The 16,562-nt window shown below is 34.8% G+C and overlaps 1 protein-coding gene across 12 annotated transcripts in view; it reads right to left on the minus strand.

Moving 5' to 3' along the window:
- Positions 1-16,562, minus strand: part of DNM1L (dynamin 1 like) — a 64,471-nt gene that overhangs the window by 14,445 nt on the left and 33,464 nt on the right. For 8 of the 12 annotated variants that reach the window (XM_082419729.1, XM_082419728.1, XM_082419727.1 and 5 more), the window contains 7 exons: positions 13,198-13,244; positions 12,710-12,781; positions 11,376-11,462; positions 5,467-5,629; positions 2,690-2,810; positions 1,143-1,274; positions 6-212 (listed from right to left, as the gene is read on the minus strand). In XM_082419729.1, coding sequence (XP_082275855.1) covers positions 6-212; positions 1,143-1,274; positions 2,690-2,810; positions 5,467-5,629; positions 11,376-11,462; positions 12,710-12,781; positions 13,198-13,244 — 829 coding nt within the window. Of the gene's footprint in view, positions 1-5; positions 213-1,142; positions 1,275-2,689; positions 2,811-5,466; positions 5,630-11,375; positions 11,463-12,709; positions 12,782-13,197; positions 13,245-14,726; positions 14,766-16,562 lie in introns of all 12 variants that reach the window. The other 4 variants (XM_082419732.1, XM_082419731.1, XM_082419725.1 and 1 more) reach the window with 1 other exon arrangement.

Genomic DNA, 16,562 nt, shown 5'->3' on the forward strand with positions numbered 1-16,562 from the left:
CTTACAGCTCTGAAGTTTCAATATATTTTGCAGTTCCTTCAATAGTGTTACAATATTCTGTGGCAAATTTGGTAATAAGCTGGAGTAAAGTAGCACTTTTATCATCCACAGGTTCACCATAGCTATTTAGAAGAGACTGATATTGAGCAGCTAGAACATTTATTCTTGTTTTCAACTCTGGTAAGCAATCTCTGATGTGATGCATCAGTAGCCTAACAAAGGTTAGAAAGGAAGGATTTTAAAGTAATTGTGTATTTTGAAGACCCAGGCAGGTCAAATTTTAAAATGCAAATAATAGGGAAACCTGTCAATTTGTCCTGGTAGGAAATAATGCAATCTTAGACTAGAAGGTAAATATGTAGCCTGAAAAAAATGACATGAAGGAAACCATCTTAGTAAATGCTTTTTAAGTGTGCCTTCAACCCATCAAATTGTAGCAACTGCTAGAGAATCAAATATAAATTAAAAAAAATTTTTTTTTATATTATTGCAGTTACCTCAAAGAAAGTAAACTACTCAATCCAATTCTACCTACGTTATTTTGGTTTCCGACTTATCTTTTACAATGGGTACTCAGCATAGTGAAAATCAATCTTGTTAAGATACATATCCATCAGCCTTTAATTTATTTAGGGAATAACCCAAAAGTAAAAGAAAATAGCTTTTACTTCAGTCATTTATAAATTATTTAGAAAGGTCTTCTAATGCCTCTACCATCAGTGCATACTCAGAATTCAAGGTATATAGTTTACATTCTTTTTATGAATAGGAATAGAAGACATCCTAAATTAAGAATAGGTTATGTGAAAATTATAAATCTTAATTCAGTTCCTGAAATACAAAATGGAAATGAAGTCATCTGCCATCTAGTTCTATCATCAAAAGTAAAATGACTGTCAAGAATTTCATGATTAAGGTATTCTAAAATTCACTTGAGCATTCCTAGACTACACAATGATTTAATGCCAACCACCTCAATAAAAATAAATATCTACATTATAAGAACCTACTACACAAGAAACAAAAAGTGAAATTTTACAGACAAGGACATTATAAAAATGTAAGGAACTGATAATCAAAGGTCTCAGACACCTATTGGCAACCCAGAAACATCTCATTTTCCAAAAGGTAAAAAATGTTACCTGTTTAAAGTCCTGGCAAGATACTTTGTTCCATTTCTATTGGCCAGAGATGGGTATTTCTTTTGAAGGAAAGCATATTCATCACGGATTGAATCAGTTACACTCTTCTTATTATTAATATCTAGCTGGCTCCTAAGGTTGAAAAATAACAAAACTGTTCAACTAAAGTCAACTGTGGTACTAAGTACTCTGGATAGTGAGGATGATGATGATAGCCTATAAATGATGATGATGATGATAGCCTATAAATGATGATGATGATGATGGCACCAGGCATTGTCTATAATGTCTGACATGAATTGTTAATTCTCACAATCAGTCTATGCAATAGGTATTATCCCATTTTATAGCAAAGTAACTAAGGCCCAGGGAGATTAACTAACTTACCCAAGGTCACATATTAAGTAGTTCAGCCAAGATTCAAACTGTGTGACTTTTAGGTAAGCAATGCCTGAATAATTTAGGCCTCATTATTACCATTAACTACAGTCAAAAGCAGTACTCTTCAGTAACAGGGATAAACAGGTGAAAATATATGTGTCTTAATCAACTGTATATTTTATCCATGGACAGGCAACTAAATTGAAGAGTAGCCATCTACAAATACAACAAACAGTTTTATACCACCTGTTTGCCTGAAAAGAGATAATGGGAATTTTAAAAAAAAAGAGTAGGGGTGAGGGAGAAGGACATGTGATTAGAAGCAGACAACTGTAAAGACATCACTTAGTAACATTTTCATTTTCAAAGGTCTAAGACCAAAGATGTTAGGAGCCATTTAAACCCACATTATATCTAGTTTGTAGATGAACTAGGAGTAGAACCCAGATCTCATGACAATTTCAGTGCTTCCTATTTTATAAAGGCTTTGGACTATGATCTCCATTTGAATCTGGCTCTGCTTTCACCAGCCATGTGACTTTGGTAAATGTATAACTTAAGTTTTCTGATTATAAAACAGACCAATATACATACCTCACAGGGACGTTGCAAGGGTTCAAAGAGATACCCTTACAAATTTCTCACAGTAGAGCATCTAAAACTTAAGTAGACACTCAACAGTAGTTAGTTTCCTTTCCACAATTTTTAATTTCACCTACTTATAATTAGGATACCTTTAATAAAATTTCTCCAAGTCACCTCCTGGCAATTACATAGAATCACTAATGCTAGGGGTTAAACCGATCTATTAAAATACTACCACCTTAAGAACTCTTGACTGGGTGTAAACTAAATAATACGTTTTTTTATCCAGTGCCCTCCTCATACATAATGTAATAGACAGGGATTTTTTAAGCCTAGTCATTAAATTTTCTTCCATTTTGTGGCAGTGCTTACTTTAGAAACACTTTCTATTTAAAAATATCTACAGGAGGCTTTAGTGAATCTCTTTTCTTCCTTTAGAGCAATGAATTCTTTAGCAATACCAAGATTATAGTAAAAGTGGAAAAAGTAGGGACACTATCACATTTCAGACCGATTCAAAAAATTCAGATTTGCTTTGAAATGAGAATGCTGCAATTCTTATCCCATTCTTGATTGCTAACCTGTTAACTATTCCAATTATTCCCAGTTTGACTGGTATAACCCTTCCCATCAATACATCCATGGCATCAGTACCCGCATCCATGAGATCAAGTTTAGTGATTACAGCTAGGGTTCTGCGACCTGGTAAATGCAAAAAAAGAAAAGAAATGACCATTAAATTAAGCTGTTAAGTATTAATAAAGGAAAATCCTAATCTATAATCCCACCTAACATTACCGTTGCCATCATTTTGGTAATGTTTTTCTAACCTTTGCTTACAAATACTTTTTAAAAACTACTTTTAATCATCATGTTTAATTTTTAAAATTTTTCACGTTATTTTTTATTAGCTCTTTGGGCTAACTATTTTAATTAGCATTTTAAAAATTTGTTTAATATTCACTCATGCCTAGTGAGTGAATTTTTGCAGAGCACAAATTCACGAATTTTTTTGCTCATTATAATTTATTCTTTCTTTCTGCCCATCCCTCGGCATCTCTTGCCACATAACCAGCCCACCCAACACTGTCTTGGATTCAGGGCTGCTTCACAGAGGCACACAGTTCCACTGGTTCCAGTCACAGGGCATGGGATATGATGCAGACTGTGACTAATTTTCTGTATGATTTTGTTGGCTCTGTATGGTTATATACGGGGAAGCCGAGTTTGTCCAGAGCCTGGGTGTGGACAAACAACATATGAGAGACGAGACCCTGGCCCCGGTACTCAGGCAGGGTGACCCCCAACCACACTTCTCCTGTCTAGTCCATCAGGGACCAGGACACAGGGGTCCCCTCAGGCCCCAGCAGGCAGGAGGTGGGGAAGGCCCAGATACAGCGCTCAATGAATCGCTGGCTCCTCTCATTGCCACCAAAATGCCAGAATTTATTCACCATGCCAGCGTGGATAGGATCCAGGGATGAGAGTTTAAACATCTCTTGGTTAATGGCTTTTTTTCAGTTCTATGAGTTTTGACAAATGCAATGTCACCACTACCTCAAAACAAAACAGTTCCATTGCCCCCCAACCTCTGTCAAAATTTCCTTGTACTATCCCATTCCTAGTTTTGTCTTTTCCAGAATGCTATATAAATGGAATCACATATACAGCCTTTTGAGTCTGGCTTCTTTCACTTGGCATAATGCTTGTAAGAATCATCTATTTTGTTGCATGTATCAATAGTTCATTCCTTTTTATTGCTGAGTAGTATTCCACGGTATGGACACACTATAGTCTAGTTATTCATTCCCCATTTGAGAAACATCTGTGTTGTTCTCAGTTTTAGGAGATTAAGAATAAAGCTACTATAGATATTTGCATACAGGTTTTTTACATGAACATAGGTTTTCATTTAACATCGGTAAATAACCTAGGAGTGGAATTACAGATTTAACTGTTTAAGAAACTGAGAAACTGTTTCCCAAAGTGGCTATACCATTCCCACCAGCAATGTATGAGAGTTTCAGCTGCTCTGTATAATGTCCAATTTTACATATGGCATTTTTCAATTAGAAGCATTTTTGTATTTTGGTCCAAATCTACAAAATCATCTTTGTTTTGTTTTGTTTTTTAACATCTTTATTGGAGCATAATTGCTTTACAATGGTATGTTAGTTTCTGCTTTATAACAAAGTGAATCAGTTATACATATACATATGTTCCCATATCTCTTCCCTCTTGCATCTCCCTCCCTCCCACCCTCTCTATCCCACCCCTCTAGGTGGTCACAAAGCACCGAGCTGATCTCCCTGTGCTATGAGACCAAAATCATCCTTTTTAATGATTCCATATTCTATTATTATCTTATCATTCCTACTGTGGGCCATATACTGATCCTAATTTTTTTATAAATAATACTAGATTGGATTATTTCCTTATACTATATTACTAGATTAAGATTACTAGATCAAAAGTATGATTCTATTTATGGCTCAAGGGTCAGTTTAAAATAGAATTAATGTATATAAAATGCCTAACAGTTTACTTTATATAATAAAAATAAAATTTAAATAAACATTTTGATATAGTTTATCTTTTAATCTAAAATGAACATTAATTACTCATATAAGTTTCTTAAAAACTTGAAATAAAAAATTTTAAGAAATGACCCCATTTATAGGAATTTTAATTAGCAGTCTTAGCACTAACATTTCCTACCAAATTTTTATTTTAAATTTTTATTCACAGTAGGAAATAAGAAACATGACACTGCCCACAGACCCTCAATGCTCAGATGAAAAAAAAAATGGCTCCTGTATGCAGCAAAGCATACATTTATTAGCAGCAATAATAACTTACAATCTGGCATCTTATATAAGATGCACACTGCAGCATTAGTCAGGTATCATATACTGACTCACAGTATGAACTATATTTCGAAGAATCCCCTCTGCCTTGAACCTCTGCAGAATGTAGATACCATAATTATCTACTATACTATAATAGTCTACAATGATTACCTACCATGACAGTTATTCTTAGAAATCAGCCATTCAAAAACCTAAATCATTTTATTTATACAAAACAAACTTTTTGCGAAGCCATCTTCTTATTTTAAAATCACTAGGTAATCATTACAAATATGGACATCAGGTGAAGTATTTTTGCCTAGCCTGTACAGCAATTTATCCATTTCCATCAAAATTTCTAGTTGATAATATAAGTAAAATAGAAAAGCATTATTTTTTAAATGTGTATTAACAGCTAGAGATATTCTTTTTTAAAATAAAAACTCCTCTCGAGGGTAGATTTACCATGTTAACCAAGCACCTCATTAAAAATTAACATCTGTCCTTACCATCTGGATCTACCTCTCTTGAAATTTTAAGTGCCTCTGATGTTGCCATATCTGTATTAGCAGCAGTGACAGCGAGGATAATGGAATTTGGATTACTGATGAACCGAAGAATGAGCTCTCTGATTTGAAGCTCAATATCCTTAGGTTGATCACCTACAGGCACCTGGACCAAAAAGAGATGATCAAGGAACTAGTAATAAAAATCAGCTCAGCTTTTTTTTTTCCCCCATTTAATCCACAGGATATAGGTATTACTCCATTTACAGATAATTAAAATGAAATTATATACTACAGTATATATGAATTTGGTAATATGTGGAAGTCTCAAAATGTAATCTTGCAAATATCAAAAGTCTACCATGTTAAAGATTGGTCAATATTAATTACCTAGAGAAAAATTCATTCATTCACTCAATTAGCAAGTATTTATTGGCAACCTTTATTTCAGGCACTGTTCTACATACCAGATTATATCACAGTAGTGAATAAGAAAAAGACCAAAATTCCTGCCTTCACTGAGCTTTAGTGATGAGAAGCAGATAATAAACGCATATATACATAGTATCTAGGTGGTGGTAGGGCCATGGAAAAAATAAAGGTGAACAGGAGGCTAAGGAATACTTAGTTAAAGCTTATACTTTTAGGGACTTCCCTGGTGGTCCAGTGGCTAAGACTCCACGCCCCCAATGCAGGAGACCCGGATTCGATCCCTGGTCAGGGAACTAGATCCCACAGGCCGCAACTAGAAGATCCTGCATGCCGCAAATAAGACCCGATGCAGCCAAATAAATAAATATTAAAGAAAAAAAAAGCTTATACTTTTAAATTATTATTTTAAACGGGATTATGCTTTTAAATTGAGTAATCAGGGGAGACCTCACCCAGATAATGACATTTGAGAGAAGGACCACAAACTGAAAGAGATAAGGGAGAGGTACATGCAGATACCTGGGGGAAGAACATTCCAGTAAAGTGAACAAAATGGCAGAAGGCTGGAGCAGAAGGAGCTAGAAGAGTAATAGAGACAGATCAAGTAGATACTTTAGATCTCTTTAAGAACTTAAGCTTTTACTCTGAGTGAAGTAGGACGCCACTACAAAGATTCTGAGCCAAGGAATGACACAATCTAATTTTCACTTTAATAATACCACTCTGGCTGCTTAGTTAATAAATTATGAGGAAGACCTCTTAGGAGACTATGGCGGTAATCCAGCTGAGATGATAGTGGCTAGCTCAGGATGGTAGCTATGAATCTGTAAGACGTGACAGAGTTCCAGATATACAGGCACACCTTGTTTTATTGCACTTTGCAGATACTGCATTTTTTACAAATTGAAGGTTCGTGACAACCCTGTGACAAGGAAGTCTATTGGCACTAATTTTTCCAACAGCATTTGCTCGCTCTGTGTCTCTATATCACATTTTAATAATTCTTGAAATATTTCAAACCCTCCACCAGCGGAACGATGACGTACGACTCACTGAACATTCAGGTGCTGGTTAGCATTTTTCAGCAATAAAGTATTTTTAATTAAGGTATGTACATTGCTTTTTTAGACATAGTGCTATTACACACCTAAAAGACCAAAGTACAGTTGACCCTTGAAAAACACAGGGTTGGGGCACTGACCCCCTCAGGTAGTCGAAAGTCTGCTTTTGACTCCCCAAAAATTTAACTACGAATAGCCTCCTGTTGACTGGAAGCCCTACCAACGACAGGCAATTAACACATATTTTATATGTTATATGTATTATATACTGTATTCTTACAATAAGTAAACTAAAGAAAATGTTAATAAGAAAATCGTAAGGAAGAGAAAATACATTTACAATACTGTATTTATCAATATTTTATGTCATCTGTTTACAAGATAAATCTGTCAGTACCTACATCAATATTGTCTTATATGATAACAAATCACTGTAGATGTTATATGTTATTACTGACACTAGATATCAAAAATGAAAAGATAATGTAAAAAAGAAATTCATATTTATTTACATATATAACAATTCACGCATTGATAACAAAGAAGCAGCAATAAGATTGCTTTATGGTAGTCTAGTGTAATTGATATGATTGCTTCACAGTAGCCTAGCCTATACACTAATAAGTGAATCGTTATAAAATTTTTACAGCATACAGTGTCCAAGTCATATTCATAATACAGTATGGAAACCACTTACCTGTGATGATAGGCTGATACGCAGTTTCTCCAATTACAAAAGAAAGGCATACTGCATGGTAATATAATTCTTTGAAAGCAAAGTTATAAAATAGTAAGAAAACACATTATTAATTTTACATTAAATATCACTCACCTTATACCTATATAAAGACAGGCTATCCATTTCAATACAAGTCTTGTACATGATGTTCTACAAAATGAGTACTTAGGCAATGATGACAAAAAGGACACAAAAACATCTCATGCACTGGGTCTTTGTTGCTGCACACGGGCTTTCTCTAGTTGTGGCGAGCAGGGACTACTCTGCGTTGCCGTGCGCAGGCTTCTCATTGCAGTGGCTTCTCTTGTTGCGGAGCATGGGCTCTAGGCACACAGGCTTCAGTAGGTGTGGCACGTGGGCTCAGTAGTTGTGGCTCGCGGGCTATAGAGCGCAGGCTCAGTAGTTGTGGCGCACGGGCTTAGTTGCTCCACGGCATGTGGGATCTTCCCGGACCAGGGCTCTAACCCGTGTCCCCTGCGTTGGCAGGTGGATTCTTAACCACTGCACCACCAGGGAAGCCCTCTCATACAGTTCTTGCCATACAGTTACTAGATTTCACAGGAAGACACACACATATACAACAGAACTCTATGGCATGATGATTATTTGCTATTCATTAAGTGGAAGTGGATCATCCTCATTGTCTTCATGTGAAGTAGATGGAAGAAGAGGAGGATCTGGTCTTGCTGTGTCAGGAGTGGTAGAGGCAGAAAAAGCGGAGGAGGCAGAAGGGGAGGCAGGAGAGGCAGGCACACTCAGTGTAACTTGACGGAAATACATCATAATTTCTGTCTGATTTGTTTTTTCACTCTAAAAATGTTTCTATATGGTGCCAATCCTTCTTCCACCAAGTCAAAATCAGTCTTGAATAATTGGAACTCTTTGACGGATCATGCAATGTCAATTTGTTTTTGGGCACTGCTTCTTTTACATCTTCTTCCTCATCATCTGGCACTGTTTCAGAAGTACTCATTTCCATCAAGTCATCTTCTGTTAATTCCTCCCATGCACTGTCTACTTTAGCTCTTGAATTTCTATAAGATTCATATCTTGAAACCCTTCACCCACCCACCCACTTTTTTTTTGGACATGTCCACAGTCTCTTTCATGATTTCCTTGATTGGCTCTGTCGTAAATCCTGAAGTCTTACACAACATCTGGACACAGCTTTCTCCAGCAGGAATTTATTATTTCAGACTTAATACCTTTCATGGCTTTTTCAATAACAACAACATCTTCAATAGTGTAATCCTCCCAGACTTTCATGATGTTCTCTCTAACAGGGTTCTCCTCCATAGTATTGACAATCCTTTCCATAGAGTTCCATGTGTAATGAGCCTTAAAGGTCCATATGACCCCCTGATTTAGAGGGTGAATAGGAGACGTTGTGTTTGGAGACAAGTAGACCACTTCAACACCTGTGGCCAGGGGCACTGTCTAATACCAAAAGAACTTTAAAAGGCAGTCCCTTACTGGAAAGGTACTTCCTGCTTCAGGGACAAAGCATTGATGGAACCAATCCAGGAAAAGGGTTCTCTTTGTCCAGGCCTTCTTTTGGGGCAACCAAAAGACTGACAGCTGGTGTTTCTCTTTTGCCTTCAAGGCTTGGGGGTTAGCAGCTTAATAGATAAGGGCAGTCCTGATCATAAACCCAACTGCATTTGCACAAAACGGTAGAGTTGGCCTATCCCTTCCTTCCTTGCATCCTGGTGCCTGCTTCTCTTCCTTACTAATAAATGTCGTTTGTGGCATTTTTTTCCAGAATAGGGCACTTTCATCTGCATTAAAAACCTGTTCAGGCAGATATCCTTTCTCCTTAATGATTTTTTTAATAGCATCTGAAAACTTGTCTGCTGCCTCCTGTTATCTTGACATTTTTTAAGCCAAACCTTTTTCTGAAATTATCAACCTATCCTATGTTGGCAATAAATTATACAGCTTTAGACCCTTCACCTTCCTTTTGCTTTAAGTTGTCATATATTGACTTTGCTTTTTCTCAAATAATGTTATAGTCTATAGGTATGCCTTTCCTACAGCAATCCTGCACCCACATAAAAGTTGAAATTTCAATACAAGATATAAAGGCATTGCACATAAAGTACAAGGTTTTCATGCCTTCTGGCATAGCTGCAGCACTGCCTTCATGAATTTCCTTTTCTTTTTTTTTACAATGGTTCTTAAGCTGGATTCATTTATCTTGAAATGGTGGGCAACTGCAGACCTCAATCTACAGTGCATATCAAGCAATTCAACTTTTTCTTGTAACATCATGACTTTTCGCTGCTTCTTGGGAGCACTTCCAGCATCACTAGTGGCACTTCATATGGGTCTCATGGTTTTATTCAAGGTTTACGGTATTACACTAAACATGATGAAAAATATGCAAGAACCTCAAGAGATCACCTTTTACCACGATTTACTAGAGAGATGAACTGCTCAAGCAGAGATGATTAGCATCACACGGCATTTTAACGGGCTATTCACAACACTTGAGCTCAGCACAACAGCAACAGAAGGTGGCTATGAAATTATTACAGTAGTACAGTATGTACTACAGTTCATCTTATGCAGTTATAATTAAATACTGCATCTTTACATATGTTTACATTTCTTTCTGCTTCAAATGGCACCATGTACAGTCTGTGTGTGCATAGGTTTTGATAAATTTTAACTTTTTATAATAGATTTGTATGTTAATTTTTATTAATTTTTTCAGTGTTTCTAGGCTACGCAGTTGTCTGCAAGTTTTTTCAAATTGCCACAAATCTCCAAAAAACTTTTCCAATATATTTATTGAAAAAAATCCACATATAAGTGGACCCATGCAGTTCAAACCCTTGTTCAAGGGTCGACTGTATAGTGTAAACATAACTTTTATATGCACTGGATAAACAAAAAATTTGTGTGATTTGCTTTATTGTGATATTCGCTTTATTGCAATATTCACTTTATTGAGGTGGTCTGGAACCAAACCTGCAATATCTCCAAGGTATGCCTGTATTTTAAAGGTAAGGAGAGCTAGAGGATTTGCTGACAGAGAAACTAGGGTGTAGGATAAGAAGTGTCAAGGATGACTACAAACTTTTTGGCTAAGCAACTGGTAGAACAGAGTTGCCATTTATTGAGATGGAGGAGACTGTAGAAAGATCAAGTCAGGTTGAGGGACAGATCAGGCATTTGGTATTAGACACATCAAGTCTGAAATGCCTATTAGACATCTGAAGTGTGTATGTCAAGTAGACAGTTGGATATACAAGATGAATATACAAGTCTGGAGATATTTGAGTGTTGTCAGCATACAGACACTCATAATTAAAGTCATAAGACTGGATGAAATCATCAAGAGGTTAGGTGTACCCCTTTGACAAGAGGTCCAAAAACTTAGCTTTGGGGCACTCACTGTTTAGACACTGAGAAGATAAGAAACCAGCAAAAGAGACTGAGAAGGAGTGACCAGTAAGATCAGAAATAATCCTCTAGAGTGTGGTATCCTGGAAGCAGAGTAAAGAAAGTGTTTCAAGGAGAGAGAAGGACTCAACTATGTCAAATGCTGCTAACAGATCAAGGTAGTTGCAAAAAAAAAAAGGCTGATTAATCCATGTGAGGTTAAGGAAAAACTACATTTGTTCAGGTGAAAACAAACATGACCATACCCACAATGAGTAACAACTACTCTTTACCTTAGTCATTCCTGGCAAATCCACAAGTGTCAGATTGACAACATGGGGTGAAAAAATCTTAAGATGAATTGGTTCAGGGCTTACTCCCTAAAAATAAGTTTTAAAATATCATATTAAAATCACATTAAAATTTCAATGAATAAAAATGCTAAAGTAAACCTCATTTTAAGTATTATACATTAGATGCTTTTAAATATTAAATAAACCATGATTTCTAAAACATTTCAACAATAAAAACGTGATGAAACATATAGGAAATAAGGCAGCTAGCCATAGGTTATAATCCCATCCAACCTTATACTATTAATATACACAATTTATTTCCCCTATATTATTTCACATTCTTTTCTCCGGATTCTCAGCAGACAACATTTCTTAAATATGTTTAATAGACTTAGTGCTGAACAAAAGAATAATGTATCACTATCCAAATTTATGAAGTTCTTGAGTTCAGGGAGTGAGACATAGGTAACAAGTTATCCAAATCAGGGAAGTATGGCAGCAGCAGCAGTAACTAAAAGGTAACCTGCCCAGAGATCAATAATAAACAAAGCTTAGTCAATCACTAAAACAGAGAAAAATATCCTGAATAGGCATAAAGAAATTAACATGGCTCCAAAAATGCCTGTTTGTCAGGAAAAACCTCTCCAGCATAGCATCTGGCAGATAAAAGGACTCAATAAATATTTTTTTAATATTAGTACTTAGCTAAGGCCTACTTGTGGGATTAAATGTACCCATACAAGAATGGAGGTAACAACAAAAGGGAAGGGAACAGAAAAGTAATAAGAATAAAGAAAGAAGAGAGAGAAAACAGAAGCATTTAAGGGAGTCAGTGATAGTGCCTCGTGTCAAAATTAATCATATCTTAGACACCTAATTTACTTTAAATTCTCAGAATCTGAGAAGACAATTCAGTTGTTAACATTACTTTTCATTTTCACTGAAAAAAAAAACCCTTAATTTCCCTCTCTTTGCTTTCATAAGTAAATCTAGCCTTACTCAGGTAAGAAAAAGAGCTCTTCAAAATACATGAATCTTGTAAGTTATATATTGCTTCTTAAATTAGAATAGAGTCAATCCAGCAGAAAAAGATAACACTGTAGGAAGCATTGAATTAAAAAGTTACATAATAAAGTGATATACACATCTCAAGATCAAGAATAAACACCTAAATGAAATATCTGATAGCATGTAAAAACTCTAAGAAACAAAAGGTATTAAATAAAGTTTTTATATATTTGGGAAAATACTCCATTAGTTTCAAAGACCAGAATACTCTCGATGATATATTTACCGATGGTTATAATTTCCAGCTCTAAAGAGATGCCTACCTTATTATTTCCTGAAATCCTTTCTGTTTCATTTTCAATTTCTTGTCGAATTTCATCAAAATCTGTGTAAAGCTAAAAATTATTGAAACAAAAAACACGGTATTCAAAATAAGATTATAAGTTCTTAAGCGGGGTTTGATAAATTTCAAGGATGTCTATGGATCTGCTTCAGAGAATTAGTAAACAAACTCTAATATACACATATATTTTTCTGAGCCAGAGTCATTGTTTATATGAGTTTTTCAAAGCTGCCTGAGCCCACAACAGTTAAGAGTCTCCAAGTTAGAGAGAACAGGGCTCAACTTAAATGTTTTCCAAATAAACTACTATGGTTAGAAATGTTAAGATAAGATTTATTTTATAAGGAACAGCTGCTTCAAGATAACAATGCTACATTGCCAATCATAAGAAACTAAATTATCAACTACTTGTACCCCAAAAAAATGTTTTCAACATGTTACTTCTTCACCATATTCTTGTAAAATTACCTTATTTTTGGTGTGAAGAAATTTACCCCATTCTTCTGCTTCAACCCCTGGAAAAAGAAAAACTCCATTTATTGGAAACTATGGAAATTACTTTTTAATCTTTATTTAGGAATTCAAAAAGGCAGTACAATATTATTTGTTCCTATTTTGCCATTAACTACAAGTTAACTTATATTTTAAGATCTGCTAAATTATACTCTCACATTTTCAAAATTGTACCAGGTATTTCAGAAACGACTAATTTCAGAGCTGCTCACAGGTCTTCCCACTATTTGAAATTTAGATTTTAACAAATAAAACTGTTTACCTCTCCTCATATTATAGTAAAATATGTATACTTTATTTTTTAAAATCTTACACATGAAAAGCAGTTTATCTGATGAAAATACTCAAGCTAATGGCTAAAAGAAGAAAACTTATGAGTCATACTGAATAATGCAAAAAGCATATATATATAATAGATTTACACATAACTCATAAAAATTTGCAATATGTGAATGAAACAGCTAACTTTTCATTCTGTTTTGTCGTTTTTATTTTAATTTGGTTTCTTGTTGGTAACCCATAAAGTCACAATTTGTCGTTACTTTAAAGAGCTCTCTCAGTAGTATGAAGCTACTCCATAATTTATATGCATTTTCAACGTGATTTTTACCCCCCAGGAACGAGCTTATGTTCTCCCTTGGAACTGAAGGTAGGAAAGAAATGAAATGGCATGGGGTGGGGGGGATGGGGGGAACCTGGCATATGCCCTGTATGGAGTTGCTACTCGCCAGTAGTTTCCAAAAATAGGTCTGTTCCTCTTGCACTTGCTGAAAAAAGGAAAAATTATTCACTGCAGGTACTGTTTTGAGTGGTCTGAGACTTGGATAGCAAATTTTGTTCTGATTTTTCCAGAGAAGCTAGAAATGTTTAATTGTAGAAAGGTAAACTAACTTTGCCTCCCCCAAGCACAGCTATTCTGCTTTTGCCAAATTCAGAGTTTTAAATGTCTTAATGATTAAGTTTATGAATAACACATATCAGCCACCTGAGATCAAAATAAAAATGACTGTAAGATATTAAAATAAATATTTACTGAGGAAAAGGTGGATCAATTTCTTTGGTGGGATAAAGGTAAATAAACTGGATCCTTTTTGCAAGTAAAATGCTCACCTACTTGAAGCTTAGTACCTTCTTCCAAGAAGTCTCATTGGAGGACTGGAGTAATCTAGATGAATAGAACTCAGAGGCAGGTACTATATACCAAAGGGGTGTTCTTAATTTACCTTATCATATAGAAGAGGCCTGGCTTCACAAGCATGTTTTTAAAAATAAAAATAAAATAAATTACATTCACCACCAAAAAAAGCCTGCATTCTGATGCAATGCCAAAAGGTAACAAGAACCACTAACACCTGCAATCAATCAACGTGGATAGGCAAATAAAAATGGAAGAAAAAAAAATGCACACAGCCTGTAAGAGTACAAAAGCACACATGCAGGCATAATAGGAAAAGAAGGGCCAAAAACAAATGGATAAAGGAAACCTTTAGAAAGGTGTCTTGAGTTTTTCCATGTAGCAGGGTCTGTAGTTAAAGAGAAACAGCACAGAATGATAAGTTTAGTGCTTATCCCTAATATTTCAAACCTTTCTAAAAAATCAAGTGTGCAAAAAACCTGAACACATTTCAAATGCCATTTCAAATGCATTCAATTATTCCAAATTTACAACTATAAAACTTCCATTACAATTAGTTATAATTAGAGGGATGTATATAATATTTTAAATGACATAAATGAAGTATATAGTGTGCCATAATTTATTTTTATTTTCCATTACACCTAATTATATCACCTCTGGTTTCTAATTCTAACAAAATGGATTAAAATTAATTTACTATTCAAAAATTTGTCTTAGATATCTGATAACTATGGGTAAAGATAAATTACCTAGTGGAAAAAAATCTACAAAACATATCAAACACATCTTTCAAAACCCTGATAGTAAATATGCAAGTATTTACCAATTGAGCTTTATAAGGGATTATTTTCTTTGAAATATATATTGAATTTAACAGAACACCACAGAAACAGTTTTGGTCTTTAGTCAGCATGCTACTTTGGATTTAGTCTACAAGGAGATCTGAGGAAAACTTGATTTATTTCTTACAAATATATGAAAGGCAATCCTAGAGTTCAAAGTTCAAACTAAACCACCATCTCACTTGAAAACAGTTTTTGTTTTTAATAAGATTTTATCAGAAAATTCTTTTACATTGGCAGAAGTGGGGGGCAAGATGAGAAATAGTATAAATCTATATATTGACACCTCAATTATCCTATGTAGTTGGCAGAATGAGGGGTCTCATGTTAAATAAATTTTCCTGATAATTGAATTATACATAGTAATACTTAAATAGTTTGGCCAGTTTTGATGGACCTATATTTAAAATGGATTATACTGCTCCATGTCGTGTTAGAATCCACTGCTCTTAAACTTACCTATTAACGGTAACTTATGCCTTTGTTACATAATAAAGCCTTTTGAGGCTACAAATCCCTATACAAAATGGTTAGAGACTGATATTTTCTTTTTTTGAAGTTCTCCTGTCTTTACGTTTTCCTCCCCTTTCTCCTGTACGGTTGCCAGGCTGTCAGGTAGTTCATACTCTTCTGGCTGTCTCCTGCTTCACGGTTTATAATTTCCTCTAGGGTAGAATGATTTGTGGTAAGGCAGAACTGTTTATCCTAAGGATAAATAGGCTCTGATGAGAAGTTAAAGAACTATTCTAGTTATTAATAAGATATATGACATTTAGTACTCAAAATTTACAAAATCTATTTTGTGTTCTGGGTGGCTGAGTTGTCATTTTAAGTGAGGTTTTATGTTTTTTAATATAAAAAATAAGCACTAAGCTTTGGGGAAAAAAAAAATATATATATATATACATAGGTAAAGATATGCAGATTTACTGACCAACCACCAAGAAGAGACATCAACAAAACAGAGTGGACATACAAACAAAGAGATACCAAGGAACTGACACTTCTATAACTGAAATGTACACCCTTTTCAGAAACACTGCCCACATCTGCAAACAGTTTCTGAGAGACAGGATATCATCTGCCCTTTTCAAGATGACTGAAGAAAATGAAGAGTTAAAAGAAACAGACTTAACACCATACAGTTTCTTGAAGTTTTAGTTTAAGGTATTTGGTAAAATTGATGATGTTAGTTAGTGAGAATGAAATTTTTAAAGAGCTATTCTATACATTTGAAGCTGGACCATAAATTAGTCCAAAATGATTAAATTCAAGGTTCAGAATTTCAATAATAAAGAAATATTACAGAAAAGCAAAGTGATGAATAATATACCAAGGAG

This window comes from Balaenoptera physalus (assembly GCF_965194825.1).
Source record: "Balaenoptera physalus genome assembly, chromosome: 13".
NCBI lineage: Eukaryota > Metazoa > Chordata > Mammalia > Artiodactyla > Balaenopteridae > Balaenoptera > Balaenoptera physalus.